This window comes from Ursus maritimus, unplaced genomic scaffold (assembly GCF_017311325.1).
Source record: "Ursus maritimus isolate PB19 unplaced genomic scaffold, ASM1731132v1 scaffold_6, whole genome shotgun sequence".
NCBI classification, from domain to species: domain Eukaryota; kingdom Metazoa; phylum Chordata; class Mammalia; order Carnivora; family Ursidae; genus Ursus; species Ursus maritimus.
In genome coordinates, this window is record NW_024426774.1 from 43,021,899 (window position 1) to 43,039,296 (window position 17,398).

Genomic DNA, 17,398 nt, shown 5'->3' on the forward strand with positions numbered 1-17,398 from the left:
CCTCCCCCAGAAGGCAGGCTAAAAAATCAAGAAGCTTACATCCCTAAGGTCCCTATAAAACAAGTGCACACTGCCTGGATCTTGGTCAATAATTTGGGCTCTGGGCAACCCTGCAACTTCTCCTCATCAGAATGACCAGAAGGAGAAATACCCCCCAGCAATGAAAAAATAATGAGTCTGTGGCCTCTGCCACAGAACTGATGGATATGGATATAACCAAATTATCAGAAATGGAGTTCAGAGTAACAATGGTCAAGATGATGTGTAGACTTGAAAAAAATATTAATGAAATATTAACGAGAATATAGAATCTCTAAAGGCGGAAATGAGAGTGAATCTGGGAGAAATTAAAAATGCTATGAATCGAATGCAGGCAAAACTAGATGCTCTGACGGCCAGGGTGAATGAGGCAGAAGAACAAATTAGTGAATTGAAGGATGGGATGGTAGAAGACAACGTTGAAACAGAAACTTGGCTCAAAAAAATCCAATCTCAAGAATGTAGATTACGGGAGATTACTGACTCAATGAAACGTTCCAATGTCAGAATCATCGGCATCCCCGAGGGGGTGGAGAAAGAGAGAGGTCTAGAAGAGATATTTGAACAAATTGTAGCTGAAAACTTCCCTTATCTAGCAAAGGAAACAAGCATTCATGTCCAAGAGGCAGAGAGGACCCCTCCCAAGGTCAACCACATCATGTCTTACTGCAATTCGCAAATATTAGATCCAAGGATACAGTATTGAAAGTGGCCAGGGCAAAGAAATTTCTCACATACAGAGGCAAAAATATCAGAATAACGTCAGACCTGGAATGAGAGGAAGGGTTGGCAGGATATTTTTAAGGCTCTATCCAAGAAAAACATGCAGCCAAGGATCCTTTATCCAAGAAGGCTGTCATTCAGAATTGATGGAAAGATAAGGACCTTCCAGGATTGGCAGAAACTGACCAAATTCATAACCACGAAACCAGCCCTACAGGAGATATTAAGGGGGGGTTCTATAAAAGTAAAAAGGCCCCAAGAGTGATACAGAACAGAAATTTACAATCTATACAAAGACTTTACAGGCAACATGACATCATTAAAATCATATCTCTCAATAATCACTCTCAATGTGAATGGCCTAAATACTCCCACAAAACATCACAGGGTTGCAGATTGGATAAAAAGACATGACCCATCCATTTGCTGTCTACAAGAGACTCATCTTGAACCTAAAGATACATCCAGACTGAAAGTGAAGGGATGGAAAATCATTTTTCATGCCAATGGACCTCAAAAGAAAGCTGGGGTAGAAAGTCTCATATCAGACTGATTAGATTTTAAACTAACAACTGTAGTTAGAGATACAGAAGGACACTATATTATTCTGAAAGGATGTATCCAACAAGTGGATATGACAATTATAAATATCTATGCCCCCAACAGGGAAGCAGCAAGATACACAAGCCAACTCTTAACCAGAATAAAGAGGCATATAGATTAAAATACGTTAATAGTAGGGGACCTCAACACTCCACTATCAGCAATAGACAGATCACCTAAGCAGAAAATCGACAAAGAAACAAGAACTTTTTTTTTTTTAAATGATTTTTTATTATATTATGTTAGTCACCATACAGTACATCCCCGGTTTCCGATGTAAGGCTTGATGATTCATTAGTTGTGTATAACACCCAGTGCACCATGCAATACGTGCCCTCCTTACTACCCATCACCGGTCTATCCCATTCCCCCACCCCCCCCTCCCCTCTGAGGCCCTCAGTTTGTTTCTCAGAGTCCATAGTCTCTCATGTTTCATTCCCCCTTCTGATTAGCCCCCCTTTCTTTATCCCTTTCTTCCCCTACCGATCATCCTAGTTCTTATGTTCCATAGATGAGAGAAATCATATGATAGTTGTCTTTCTCTGCTTGACTTATTTCACTTAGCATTATTTCCTCCAGTGCCGTCCATGTTGTAGCAAATGTTGAGAACTCGTTCTTTCTGACAGCTGAGTAATATTCCATTGTATATATGGACCACAACTTCTTAATCCAGTCATCTGTTGAAGGGCATCTCGGCTCCTTCCACGATTTAGCTATTGTGGACATTGCTGCTATAAACATTGGGGTGCATATGGCCCTTCTCTTCACTACGTCTGTATCTTTGGGGTAAACACCCAGTAGCGCAATGGCTGGATCATAGGGTAGCTCAATTTTTAACTTTTTAAGGGACCTCCACACTGTTTTCCAGAGTGGCTGTACCAACTTGCATTCCCACCAACAATGTAGGAGGGATCCCCTTTCTCCACATCCTCTCCAACAATTGTTGTTTCTTGTGGGACTTCATCAAGATAAAAAGCTTCTGCACAGCCAAAGAAACAGTCAAAAAAACTAAGAGGCAGCCCACAGAATGGGAGAAGATATTTGCAAATGACACTACAGATAAAAGACTGGTATCCAAGATCTACAAAGAACTTTTCAAACTCGAAACACGAGAAACAAATAATCAAATCAAAAAATGGTCAGAAGATATGAACAGACACTTTTCCAATGAAGACATACAAATGGCTAACAGACACTTGAAAAAATGTTCAAAATCATTAGCCATCAGGGAAATTCAAATCAAAACCACACTGAGATACCACCTTACACCAATTAGAATGGCAAAAATGGACAAGGCAGGAAACAACAAATGTTGGAGAGGATGTGGAGAAAGGGGATCCCTCTTACATTGTTAGTGGGAATGCAAGTCAGTACAGCCACTTTGGAAAACAGTGTGGAGGTCCCTTAACTAGTTAAAAATTGAGCTACCCTATGATCCAGCAATTGTACTACTGGGTATTTACCCCAAAGATACAGACGTAGTGAAGAGAACGGCCATATGCACCCCAATGTTCATAGTAGCATTATCCACAATAGCTAAATCATGGGAGGAACCGAGATGCCCTTCGACAGATGACTGGATTAAGAAGTTGTGGTCCATATATACAATGGAATATTACTCAGCCATCAAAAAGAACAAGTTCTCAACATTTGCTGCAACATGGACGGCACTGGAGGAGATAATGCTAAGTGAAATAAGTCAAGCAGAGAAAGACAATTATCATATGGTTTCACTCATTCATGGAACATAAGAAGTAGGAAGAACATTAGGAGAAGAAAGGGAACAAGAAAGGGGGGGTAAACAGAAGGGGGAATGAACCATGAGAGACTATGGACTCTGGGAAACAAACTGAGGGCTTCAGAGGGGAGGGGGTTGAGGGAATGGGATGGGTATTAAGGAGGGCACGTATTGCATGGTGCACTGGGTGTTATACACAAGTAATGAATCATGGAACTTTACATCATAAACTAGGGATGTACTGTATGGGGACTGACATAATAAAAAATTATTATAACAAAATAAAAATAAATTGCTAAAAAAAAGAGTCAAAGAGCTAGAAAAGAGATTAAAGCTTCTTCCTTCATTAGTGGATTTAGATATTATTTTCAGAGCTTGTCACTTAAAACTCTTAAAATCTTGGTCTTACAGAGCTTGTTCAAAATAGCCTCGACCCCCATTCCTAAAGCAGGCCTGCCTGCCAGCCTCCAGCTGTGTCAAATCGTTTGAGATCAACTCTTTAAATCTGTCTCCAGTTCTCTGGATTGGAATTTCACTTATTTACTTCCATACACAAAAAATAGTCTGTGAATTCATTCAGTCATTCCGTACTTGTTAAGCAGCTACTAGGAGCCAGGCACGCATATGGCGATGGGGGTAGTGCTGCACTGAGAGTCTGATCCCTCCCCTCCCAGACTGTGTGATCTGGTTCTCCCACTAACATTTACCGTCCATACCAGGGCTATAAATCGTTGGCATAACAATCCTAAATTCCACTGGGGCAGACTGACCTCATTCCAGGGTCCTACCAGGCATATCGAGTTCATTGGATTTTAAGTGACATCGATGAAACTATTCAGTAAGTCATATATAACTCTATTATTAGGATCTGGTTTTATGGCTAAATTAAAAATTTTATCTTGGGGGCACCTGGGTGGCTCAGTTGGTTAAGCGCCCTCTAACTCTTGATCTCAGCTCAGGTCTTGATCTCAGGGTAGTGAGTTCAAGCCCCACAACGGGCTCCATGCTGGGCATGGAGCCTACCTAAAAAAAAATTTTTTTTTTCAAATATCTTGGAAATAGTAGTTGGCCAAGTAAATACATGAGTGGATGTAAAATTGTACTTCTCATTACTTTACTTGTTTAGCCATGTACTCTGGTTTGACCACTGTTATCCCAGCATCATTATATTTTATGTCTCTGCCTTCTAAAGCTGGCCTTCTTGATTAAATATTCTCTTTCCTTGATAAGCTGCCCCTCCTGATTAAATTTTGTTTTCTTGTTAACAAGAAAATGATTTCATCAGAAAGCAAGAATGATTAAATGCTAGTGTCATGTATTCTTTAGGTGTCATGTTTTATGAAGCACAACAGTAATATAGCTTATATTTCCGAAGTTATTTTCAGCTGGTGCAAGAAAAATGACACTATTCAGTGTCACCGAGTACTTATGAGATGTAGCAGACACTGTTCTAAATGGCTTACATATACCTAATTTTGTCCCAGAAAACAGCCCTTTGCAGTTGATAGTTTTCCTATTTTTACTTTACAGAGGAGACACTGAGGTCAAAGCAGTTACGCAAGCTTCCAAAAAGGCCTCACAGCAAGTGAGTGTGAGAGCCTGGGTCTAAACTAAGGTAGTTTGCTCCGGAGTTCATGCTTTCAACTCCGCAGCTCTGCTGCATCAGCTTCCCAGAAAAAGATAGGTTTATAAAGGTTTTGGATTATATTGATCAGCTGATTATGAATATCCACTAGGAACCTGTCCCATCTGATCAGTCTCTGGGTTCTAGCCATTCCACCTTTTTAAAATCTTTAAAACTAACCTCCTTTTCACAGTACACACTGCCATTGCCTTTGCCCAGCCTCTTTTATTCATTGGCCTGGATAATCTCAATGGTCTCTTCATCTGTCTCCTTATTTAGACTCACCCCTCTTCCAATTCTTTCTCCACATCACTAGCAGAATTATTTATCTAAATCTTGAATCTGACTCCAATGCTTAGACGTACTCGATGGCTCCCCACAATCCACAGGTAGAGTCCAACCGAATCATCACGTTCTCTGAGGAACATGTGTCTCCCTGTCCAACTCTGTTAGCGCCTTTCTCCACCTTGCCCTCTACGCTCCAACAACACAGAATCAATTATTACATTGAGGACACCCCAAGTCCCTCCTCTTACTCTCATGCCTTTGTTCTTTCCCTTGGTTTGTGAAGTTCTCTGTAGCTGAAGTCTGTTGTCTGACCTGAATCCATCTCCTTTCTTAAGGCAATGAGCATCCCTTTTGCTATTCAGTAAATTCTCTTTCACTGAGCTAGTTATCAAATCCAAATTCACACACTGGCCTACTCTGTCTAAACATGGCTAGGCCCTTGAAATATTATTCCTTTCCCATTTGGCCTGATGTTAAGCCTCATTACTAGAGAGTGCTGGGTGGCAACCAAGGTGGAAAAGGTCTTGTTTCTTGGTTCGGGTATGCTCCCTCCACAGGTTCTGCAGCAGAGGTAGCCTCTCCAGCACCAGGTGGCCAGCAGCTACCCTTAGCATGGTCTGCCCTGGATGATGCTATAGTGGAATGCCCCCAGTGAGACCCCTCTTGATGAGCATTTTTCTTTGACACCCTAAGGGCAGATTTCCAGCAAGTTCCATTAGCTTGGGTGGCACCTCAGTGACTTGTTATAAAGCAAAGTACGAAAATCTATCTTGGCCCTGGCTCAGGGTGGTGGTAGGGGGTCTCCCTGAAGTGCTCTGAGTCCTTGGGGTAGCAGCTGCTCCTAATATTTGCCATGGTCCTTAGAGCTCTCTTCTTGTTACCCAGTCCCTTATGACTCTAATGTGCTATTGCAGTTAAAATTTTTCCATATTAAACTCTCCCTGCTGTAATTAATGTGTAGTTTCAATCTCATTATTGCACAGAATGATACATCCCCCAACTCTTCTGATGGGACTAACTTCTTTCCAGTCACCCTCAACTTTTAGGCCCTAGCTTAGGCTTGAACTTGTGACCCCAGCCTCTCAAATCTGATCCAAGATATTGGTTTTGGGAAAGGCAAATCTCATTCAATATAATGAGACCCAATCCTGAGACCTCCTTCTCCCAGCCACATCACCCTTCCTCATATTATCCTTACATGACCAACACTGATCCCATCATTGGCTTGGGGAATGGTGAGGGAAAGGAGTTAAGTGCTGACCAAATTTTAAAAATCAGCATATCCCATTCCCCATCTAAATAATTAACTCAGAGGTAAGCACCTAACTCATAAGCCAACAGGACTAACAAGACTGTGGAACTTTTATCTGAGCTATTAGGGAAGAGAATTTCCTTTGCTTGCCATCTTTAGTCTAGAAGTGTATAAACTTGAGAATGGTTAGCAGCTATCTTGAGACTGTGAGAAAAGGGCTTACAGAGAAGAATGTCCTTCATGAAGAAAAGGAGATAGGAACCTGGTTCTTGTCACATTTTTTGTGCCTTGATCAAGCCTTGCCTAAAGCTAATTTCCTCTAGACTTCTTAGTTTGGTGAGCCAATATATTCCCTTTTTAAAATACCAAGTTGAGTTGGGTTTCTGTTATTTAAAGTGGAAAACATCCTAATTATATTTTTATTGTAGGTGAGATCAGAGCAATATGCACATTTTCCCAACATGTAGTGCTTTCTTTCTTAATGCCTCCCCCAGTAGCCTATAAAGTTTCGAAGGCAGGAGCTGAGACTTACTCACCTTCAAAGTTATCTAAGCACAGTGCCTTGTATAGACTAGGCATCCAATAAGTACTTCTTAAAAGGATAACTGAATACATAAATAAATTCCAAACAACCCAGCTATATGAAGTTAATGCCACGATAGCTCTGACAGAAAAGATATGCTGAGGGGCACCTGAGTGGCTCAGTCGGTTAAGTGTCTGACTCATGATCTCGGCTCAGGTCATGATCTCGGGTCTCGGGATTGAGCCCCGCATCTGGCTCCATGCTCAGTGGGGAGTCTGATTGAGGATTTCTCTTCCCTTCCCTCTGCCCTTCCCCCGCACACACTCTCTTTCTTTCTCAAACAAATAAATCTTTAAGAAAAAAGACATGCTAAGAACGTGGGCAATACTTTCTATCTTTATAATCAGAGACAAGGCTATTTTACATCAATTAACTGCTGTTCTCCAAACACCAGAGCTACATTAGAGCTGTAGGACTAAACAGGCAACTATTGAGAAATAATCCATTACTGAGGACACACAACACTATTTTAGGCTAATGTCACAAAAAGCACAGGTAATATTAAAGTCAGCCTCATCAATGCCTCCCAAGCAAGGGGATAGCAGCATTAGATCTGGCCCCTGATGGCTCTGAAAGTAATCTGACTTCTCTGGGAAACTGCTTATGGGGTTGTTGTTTTTCTATTTTGCCATTCCACACTTTCTAGAGAGAAATTCTGAGATGATCAAGAATATCGTAATTCCAGGACCTACACTGAGGATAGAAAAAAGGGGGTGGTTTTCTCTAACAAATACATGTCAAGATGAGTTTGTGTGTGTAATGCCATCGCCAATGCTAAGAATTGACAATACATTCTGATTACATTAACTCAGAGTCTAAGGAAAATAAATATCCCTCTTCATGATAATCGATTGCAATGCAGGATTCCTTGAAAAGTCTAAAATGCCACATATCAACCTAACATACTGACAATGTCAACTGATTGCAGGATATATCAGATGACTGGCTAGGGAATCACTCACCAGCAACTTCAACAAGGAAAGTGATTATAATTCAGTATTTTTTAATGATGTCTGATGTGCAAATGATTACTTTAGCTCTGCTCAGGAACATCAAATTTCCACCTGGGTGATAACCCACCTTTGAACTATATGTCACCCACTATTCCATCATTATCATCCTGAATTCAAAACAAGTACAGTAGCAAAAACCTTTGGCAGTCATGAGAATCCTTAACATGTTTAAAAAAGAGCTCAACATTAAAGCCCACACAAATACTTACATAACCAAACAAGGAGCTTCATATGGGCAACTAGAATATTTGTATGTCACGTGAAAAGACAGCTCTTTAGCAGTCATGTAAACATAAGTTTCCGAAAATAATTTCAAGGTAGCAGATGCAAAGACCTATACCATGCCAATTCACACCATCTCCACAGATACCCTAATTCTTTACTCATTTTTACAGTGTGAATTATATTTGCTCCTGACTACTTGATTTGCTGGCAATTACTCATTGGGGTGCAGGGCAGAGAACGAAAGCAGGTATTTCAGGAGAATAAACTCACTATCCTTCATCTATTCAGTGAATTATTGATGGAAAAACATGAATATAAGTTTCTGATAAGGCAATTCCATCTGTGTTCCTGTATGTTATTCAGAAATGAGAAAAAAATCATTATCTGGAAAGAAGAGCAATAAAAATTTGGCATATGGCCTAAGAGATAAAAACTAAAATGCATAATGCTTAAACGTAAAAAGGTTACCACGGCAGGACGCTGCAGACTCATGGAGGGTATTACTCAAGCATCTGAACCAAAAGAACACGGAACCACTACTTTTATGGAAAATCACCTGTCACTCTTTTTTCTTACCAATTTTTGTTTGTGGTAAGGAAACCACCATTTTTTATCTGGAAAAAGCCCTAAAAAAGGTGTAGATGACCATTTCTAACCTGCCCCATCCAAACACATAAGGATAATTTCTGCATATGAGTTAAAGACAAACATGCTTGCAGACGACACTTGCTTGTTCATGAGAGAATGCACTTCAACGGAAAAGAACGGAAAGCTAAAGCAGAATTATATACCATGTTCATTTGTAATGGCTTGTTGACACACTGTGGGCGTTTTTTTCTGAGGGGGTGCGCGGAGCAATAGCCCCATGATATGAAAGCCTGACTGACCTGAACCCACAGTGTGAGACCGGCCACAGCCTGAGCGCAGTGGCCGCCCGGGCACTGCAGTTCCTACTCGCTCCACAAGAGGGCAACATCCCACCGCTGCTGCTCTCCACAGAGCCTGCGCTCCAGGCAGAACAAATGTGTTATTTAGTCTACGATCATTTTTAATTCTACTACTGACAGTCTGACAGGACTACTTAATATTGCTGGGTTGACCTTTCCGTGATTTTGTGCTAAACCCTTTTTTTTTTTTTTTTAAACTTCCCTTAATCTGCTGTGTCGGGAAGAGAATACAATTGACTCCCCAGAATGGCGGGCCGCGGTGATATGATCAGTTGACAGCAGTGGTCAAAACAAGTGGGTAGAAAGGCAGGATTACAGGCGGGAACGGTGTTGCACCTCACATGGCATCCTGGACTCACGGGGAGCCCTCTCTGCTCGTGGGCAGCTCGGGGAGAAGAGTCAGCCTGTCATCACTAAATAGGAATGGCTGAAAGGGGCCTTCCGTGGCACCACACAATAACATATGGGATGTAAAGTTAATTTCTTTAGGTTCAGTCCTTTCTCCCCTGGGAAAGGAAGATTGTCCATCTGGGGAAAGATCTTTCTGAGAATGTGGCCTTTGAAGACTAAGCATGATGTAAGGGAAAGATAACAAAACTACTTCTCCCACACACTAGAGAACAAAGTAATTTGTTTGCTTAAAAGATGCATATAGAACACTTGAAACCTCGGGAATGACAGCCACCAGTGCAGTCAACGGGTTCCAGGGATCTGAAAATAGCAACATGGCTGTCATTTACCACACACTTACTTTGCACCAAACTCTGTGAGAAATGCTGCATAGGAATTGCACCCATTTTAAATCTCTCACAACCCTGAGGGCTATACTGCCATTAGTCCCATATTAACAGATAAAGCATCTGATATGTAAGGAGGTTATGTGGTGGATGACGACACAGGTTGGCAAGTGGACATCAAACCAATATTAAAGTTAATCTTATTCCAGTAGCTAAATCCTGGAATCATATATGTGTCATGTATGAGTCAATACTATAGCAAATCATAACGTTTTACTATTTCCCTTGATAACCTCTGAAATAGGTAAAGTCTCTCCCATACTGCTCACCTCATCCAAACCGCAAGAGCCTTTCCTGGATTTTCCAGGCCTGTTCTCAGAAAAATCTGAGAGGAAACTCCCAAGCAGGTTCTGCTTTGTGCCCTTGGCTCCTCACGTGCCCTTACAGAAACCAAGAAGAGCTGCACCCTGCTCTGTGGCATCTGACCATGGAACTCACGCTGCATGTGTTGGAAGTGGAGAGGTTTAATAATATCAAGGAGTTTATACACAACTTAGAATCATGGCTTTTTTATTGGGGCCAGCTCAGGTGCTACCCAAGCCTTTTTGACAGAGAACCACTTGTTGTTTTATAAATTTCTTGAATTCCCCAATAGAACAAATCGAGATGGAAGGTGAGGTGAGAGTGGGCACTCATTACTCATTTCCTTATCTCACTTGCCCCCTGACTGTTCATTTCACTGACAAAGAAAGTAAGACCTCGAGCGTTGCATAATAGGGAAAATAAGCCAGTAATGGCCACAGCTAGGGGAACGAAACCAGCAATAGGTTGATTCCCAAAAAAAAGAAAACCCATGGTTCACATTCCTCATCTAAGGACCCTGAGATCAGTCCGAGATTGGTGTCAAATGTCCAGGAATGAAATTCACTGAGGGCATGGAATAGAAACTCTCTAGGCAGAAGCCATATTCTTAAGCAATTGAGTTACATCATAGTTCAGAGGACTTAGTTCAGAGGACTGATGCCAGTCAGCAACTAGAAAAACAGAGAGAGGCCTAGTTGTCAAGAACTGCAAAGGGTGCCTTGGCCCCTGGTCCAGTAAAATTTGTGACTTAGGGTAGGGATCCAATTCCATTAGGAAACAAAAGAGCTGAAAGAAACCAAGGAACTAGGACAAGTGAGGTACTTATAATAGGAGTCTATGGGTTAGTGGGACATGTAAGTGCCCAGTTATGTTAGATGCCAGGGTTGGTGCAACAAGATTGTCCTTAGCCATGAGATGGGTATATAGGGCTCTTTATTGCAAGCCTAAGGTACGTTCAAAGTCCATAATTCTATGAAAGTGCAAGTCTGGAGCAGGTAACGAAATGTAATTTAGCACATGATCCTTATTAAGGTGGGCATAGGTGGTCATTTGGCCAGCTAACCAGAAGAGCTGACCTCCTCTGAATTACCACATGGACCAGCTCTAATCTGAATCTCAAGATAGGACTAAGGCAGGTACACCATGCCCAGCCTCTGCAGGCTAAAAGAATATACTGTTTTGCACTCCAAGAAGTAAGGGGGGGGGATCCAAACTCAAGTGAATCCACTACAACTTTCTGAGTAAATTATTGAATATAATTTTAGTATTAGAAAAATTGGGGGTAATACCATTTCGGTGAGTAAGCGAGCCGGTGAGCAGTGAAACATCATTAGTGCAGGTCCGAGCTCCAGAATACAGGGTCAGTATTGCAACCCCTATAAAGCAAGTTTTGATAACTTCCACATACGTACAATTTTCAGATGAGATAAAAGTCTCATGACATCCGCCATGTCCGCCAGGATGAGTAAGCGTGTTACAGCTGAAAGCAAAGCCCTTGCCGCCCGCACCATGGTGCCACGCTTCACCGATGAGCACGGGTCATCAGCAAACTCTGAAGAGGCGATGCGCATTGTCTCACCTGCAAGACAAAGACAGGCGTGTGGGTAGACAGGAAGCTCAGAGGCTAGCAATCATAAAGATCTGTGGATGGATGATGATTGTTCCTATTGCAAAACCCGCCATGAACAGGAGGTCCTCCTGCCACCTCCATCACAGCCCACCTTTCAAGTCAAATGCATCAGTGCACATTAGACAGGGGCTGTGGACAAAATAAGGTGTTCATTTCACACAGAAGTGTGAAATTGTGCTTTAAACATCAATAAGGAATATATTCAATTCAATTTGTCTGATAGTTGAGATGAATTTGCCCTGACCTTAATCGTTCTCACTCTCCATCTCCCTTGGAACCAATGGGATTTACTAGGCAGCTAGTTGAGCTTACTGACAGTTGAGGTACAATGTTAACTGCTCCACAGAGGAATGAAACTAAAACCCTGGCCCCATTAACACTGTATTCTTAATTGAACTAATCAGACAATAATAGACCATAGAGATACCCCAAATGCAGAGTTTTGATACTTTGCTAAGAAGATATTCTCTAATATAGAATTGAACCAATTCAACAAACCCATACTATGTCAGATATTATTAAGCTCCGGAATTACAAAGGTGACTGAGGGCACCCTGGTCTCAAGGAGTTCACAATCTAACAAGGAAACATGATGTAAATACGTACTCATAATATGTATGACTATATACCACAATACACATACGATTCAGGATGTAGACAAAGAAGGGGGAGTGATTTACTTATTTAGTGTGAGGCTGGGAGAAGCCGTCAACTTTGATGGGCGTTGAAGAACGAAGAGGTGTTCACCAGAAAGACGGTGGCAGGAAGAGCACCCTTGGCAGCATGAGCACCGTGCAAGGCTCTGAACGCTGGAGAAGGATACTGAGTGGGAGGAACCATAGTCACATGGGAGGCACAGTGAGGAAGGGGTACAAAGGAGAGGTGGTGGTGTTTGGGAAGCCATGAAAGAGATCTGAACTGGCTCCTCAGCAGGGAGAGAAGTAACATTAATAGATTTTTATTTTGGCTACATTGCATAAAATAAACTGAAGGAGACAAGCTTAGGGCAGAGACAGTAGTTATTAGGGCAAATGCATGAGAGTCTGAGAGAAGCAATAATGAGGGCCTGGATGGACCAGGGAAATAGAAACAGGATACAGAAAGGAAGGGAATATTAGTGAGATCTGTATTAGAGAAAGACTGGATTTAGGGACTGATAAGAGGTGAAGACCGGAGAGAAGGTGAGTGGTTGGTGAATATTAAGTATTAGTACAAAAAAAACCAGAAGTGGGAAGCAAAGGGGATTGCTGACTAGGATGACACAGGTCCCCTTTCAGGGGACTGGGTAGCTCCTGGGGGTAGAAGGGCCTGGGAAGCAGCGTAATGAAGCCTCACACAGCAGAGCATATACAGAAGCAATAAAAGCTTTGTCAGTAAACTTGCAGAATAGAAGTTAATATGACCAATTATTTAATTTAGGGTAAAACAATTCATTCAATATTTTATTTATAGAAATGATTATTTCTCATCTGTTAATCAAAACCTAGCCCATTTAAATAACGTCAATTATATCATTGAAAGACTGTGCTTCCTCTAATTTATCCTAAGCTACAAGAGGAAAAAAAAAAAAATACCTCTTAGCATTTCACAAGCAGATCAGAATATAATGTAATTCACTCAATGTTACAGTTATTTAAACCCTCGGAGAGATATTTTTCATGCTTGGAAAATGAAGGTGTGTCAGGAAATGTATTGCACTGTTAGATTTTTAAAAGAAGCTACCATCTACAATAAGCATATTGTATAGCCGACCAGCTTAGTCCCAATGCCTAGACACAAACAAATAGCTTGATATACAACAACATGGGAGAAATATATAACAATTCATAACCATACTGGCACATAGGTGAATCTCCAAGATGTCTGGCCCTTCAGGACTATATAAAGTTTAGGGTAGAGGTTGGCAATTAGGAAATACATATTTAATCCAGGTGTCCCACCCTTGCTACAGGATTACATAAATCTCTTCCCCATCCCCCGAGCTCTGGAAAAAAAGGACTCGTTGTCAGATATCCGTGCTGTGGGGAGAAGACGATCTCATTCTCACTCTGCATAGTGCAATGGGAAAGAACATTCACAATGGTAGGTGAATTAAATGAAATATTGAGAAGGTCACCACAGCTAAAGATGGACATATCTGCATATGGTATTAATGGGTGGAGCAGCTGCTGCTGGAATGAATCTACTTAGTCAAGGAAAGGGGAGATTTACTCTACATATAAACCCAGTGAGCTACATGGTTGATCCCAAATTCTGCAAGTTAAATTGGTATACGAGCCATAGTAACAGTAGGTCACTCAGGTAGGGCTACTCTGTAAGCAAAGGGCCTTAGGAGGTGAGCTCAGTTGCACCCCTCAGCACATGGAGGAACCATACCATGCCTAATCAAACTAATATTCAAGGTCAGGTTTTTATATAAAAGGTCAGTATAACGCCACTTAATCCAGATGCTGGCCATTCAGGCAGCAATACTGCTTTAAAGTTAGGAGTAACACACAGCAGCATAGAACTGTCAGGTGGAGCTCATCAACCTGGGGCCCCCACACAGGCACCCCAGAAAGGAACTCTGGAGATGTTTGTGAGAGGGGAGGGGCGGGGAGGAGGATAGAGATTGAGAAAAGGAGAGAGACCCACATGAGAAAATGTGACTCTCAAATGGAAATCTCATGCTAAATTCTGAGATTATTTTTAGATAAATAGAAGATGATTTAATTCAATTTAAATTACAACTAAAAACTCATTTTAAGCAGGTACAAATGATTTCATGTTGTTAAAGATTTTAAAGGAAAAGCAATCTGAAGTCAACTACAACTTTAATGCATTTTATATCCCTGTAGTTTTAAGATTACTGAATTAAAATGGAAATCTATATTATGCAATGATAAGCGAGTTTATCAGGATAAAATTAGCTATTTTCCCAGGGAACTGCTTTTTCTGTAAGAGTAAAATATTTAGCTAAGAAACAGCATGCATGTGTAGGAGATGGAAGGGATCAATGAAGAGGGGATAATAGATCTTCCTGTTTCTTTTATATATACACCATTGTGTTCAATCTCAATTACTTGATATGGACCTAAGCTCAGAGCAGGTCATCCATAGTAAAGTTTTGGGTCTCCTCAAGGCACTTACCACCTTCTGGAAAGAAGAAGAATTAATATCTCCAAATAAGTGACCAAAGGGAAATAATAGCAATTAATATGCACACAGTGCTTTTATATAAAGGTTTATTATATAAGTACTGTTCTAAAAACTATATAGAGGTATATAAGTCATAGATTAAAAGATAAGTAATCTTCAAAATCACAAAGATCTAGGATCATTACCCTGACTCCACCCCAACCATTACCAAAAATTAGACTCAGTGATTATTCAAGTTTTGTGTTTCAGTCACCTCAACTGCAAAACAGGGGCCAAAATAATGAGGACTGCCATTAGGGTTAAAGGTTAGAGGTGATGCAGTCAAAGCACCCAGCACAAGGCTTTACCCCTACTGGAGGCTTACTCATTACTGTCATTAATATTACTGCTACCACCATCACTGTGGTCCTCTCCATGACAAGATAGCTCATGAACTCTTGGTTAAAGGTTTGGAAGTGCTTTTTGTTGGTTGATTCCACTCCTGCATACACAATAATTTAGAAGCAAGAAAACAGCTGCCCAATAAAAATATTTATTGTTTTAAGGCAGAAAATGACTCCCCTCCCAAACGGTTCCAGTGCTTGGCTTTCAGACTGGTGCTTGTTCTGGTTCTTGTGCTACCGAGGCGGCACTGGGGGATGGACAGATAATTGTGCAAAAGCTTGAGGTAATATCAACTCAAATGCGGAATAACGCAGGATGGTAATAATACATAGAAGAGAGGGATAACATGCAGAGGACAGAGTATCAGGAGTAGAAAAGTCATTTCAGAAGCAGATTATGAACCAAAATAGCATGAATACCATGTGGTACATCCTTTGAAGGGCGAGCCTGCATGCAACAGAAGCTGTGTTTCAATACTTGAGAAACAAACTATGGGAAAACTGTGAGAAGTGGCGGAAAAGGGAATGATGAAAAGCTAGGTTCAGAGAGTGTTAAGCTGTCTTCCAGAAAGTTCTCTATGTCTATGTGTTTAACCAGCAGTTATCCTATATAATATATAAAACTGCATATTCTCTTTTGTCTAGTTATTTAAATTCTCCTTAACTACGTAGATTTTTGTCTAATTGCATAAAGTACCTGGCACATAGTGATGGTTCAGTTCTTGATATTTTCCCATTGTAGACTTCCTAGAGAAAACGAGAGATAAAGAGCAAAAAGTTCTAACCCTCTTAGCTATGACTTGTTCCCTTTTCACAATAACCTAGGCTGCCTCAGAACATTTTTCACACATATTTTCCTTGAGGTACAAATCTTAAAAGATCCTGAGAAATGGATCCTCTACAGCAGTGAAGAAAATGCAATATATTTTAAGAGAAGATTAGTGAGGTCTAGTACCTGACCACTGCTTCAAAAATTCTTGGCTAGTTCTGTCCCCCAAACTGTACATCCCCATTGAGCCACACACAGAGACAGCGAAAGAAGAGACACAACAGAATTTTTAAATAATTGAGTGGACGGTGCACATCTTCTGAATGTTTTATCATTTTGATTACATTGTAGAATTTGTAAAGAAATGCAATGGTAAAAAACCACTTACTGCTGTGGTTAGCTCATTTTTGAAGCATGGTGGGAAATATATATCTTCATTTGAGATAAAGCAAATGAAATGCTAAATTGAATGGTCAATGTGAGGAGCATTTCTCTATTTGCTAAATGGGATGCTGCCCAATTCATGAATTGCTTAATAAAGCCAATTAGATCTTCCAATTTAAAAAACAAACAAAACAAACGAACAAATACAAACACCAGGAACAGTCAGTGTAGAGAACACCATGGAAGTTACAAGGTTACCAGAGGAGATCCTGACACTTTACACTATGTCTCTTGGCTCCTTTTTTGAAGACAAAAGTGAGCACTCCCTTGATAAAATTATCCAGAGTTGGCTGGTGTACAGGAAAGGATGAGCTGAACTAACTGCATGAGTAAACACTGAGGAATAGTCTCTTCTGGGCTTATTCCAGCAGCAAGTAGATGGTGCCCACAAGGTGACTCAGGATTCCTTCCATTTTAAGATTTTATCAGGTTGTGTCTATTCAGACTTAATATCATAACATGTGCTGTCTTCTCTCTTTCCTACTAAGAACAGTCTATTTAGAGCTCATGGTGTGCCACGTTCTGTTTGAAGAGCTTTATACATTATAACTCAATTACTGCTCAAGAGAACCTGATGAAGTAAATACTTGCATTGTCACCATTTACACCTGAGGGAACTGAAGAGAGCAAAGGAAGATTACTTGCCTCAGGTCAAACAGCTGGTGAATGGTGGAGCCAGCATTCAAAGCCATGGTGGCTCTAGGGTCTGTGCTATTAACAACTGTGATTCAGAAGTAACTTTTAAACTGAGGGCCTCAGAGGGGAGGGGGGTGGGGGAATGGGATAGACCGGTGATGGGTAGTAAGGAGGGAACGTATTGCATGGTGCACTGGGTGTTATACGCAAGTAATGAATCATGGAACTTTATATCAAAAACTAGGGATGTACTGTGTGGTGAC

General features: G+C 41.0%; 1 protein-coding gene across 4 annotated transcripts in view; it reads right to left on the reverse strand.

The window, feature by feature from the left end:
- The window catches only part of CTNNA2 (catenin alpha 2), a 952,920-nt gene that overhangs the window by 739,118 nt on the left and 196,404 nt on the right, over window positions 1-17,398 (reverse strand). For all 4 annotated transcript variants that reach the window (XM_008700056.2, XM_008700055.2, XM_008700054.2 and 1 more), the window contains exon 3: window positions 11,548-11,714. In XM_008700056.2, the coding sequence (XP_008698278.1) occupies window positions 11,548-11,714 (167 nt within the window). The remainder of the gene's footprint in view (window positions 1-11,547; window positions 11,715-17,398) is intronic.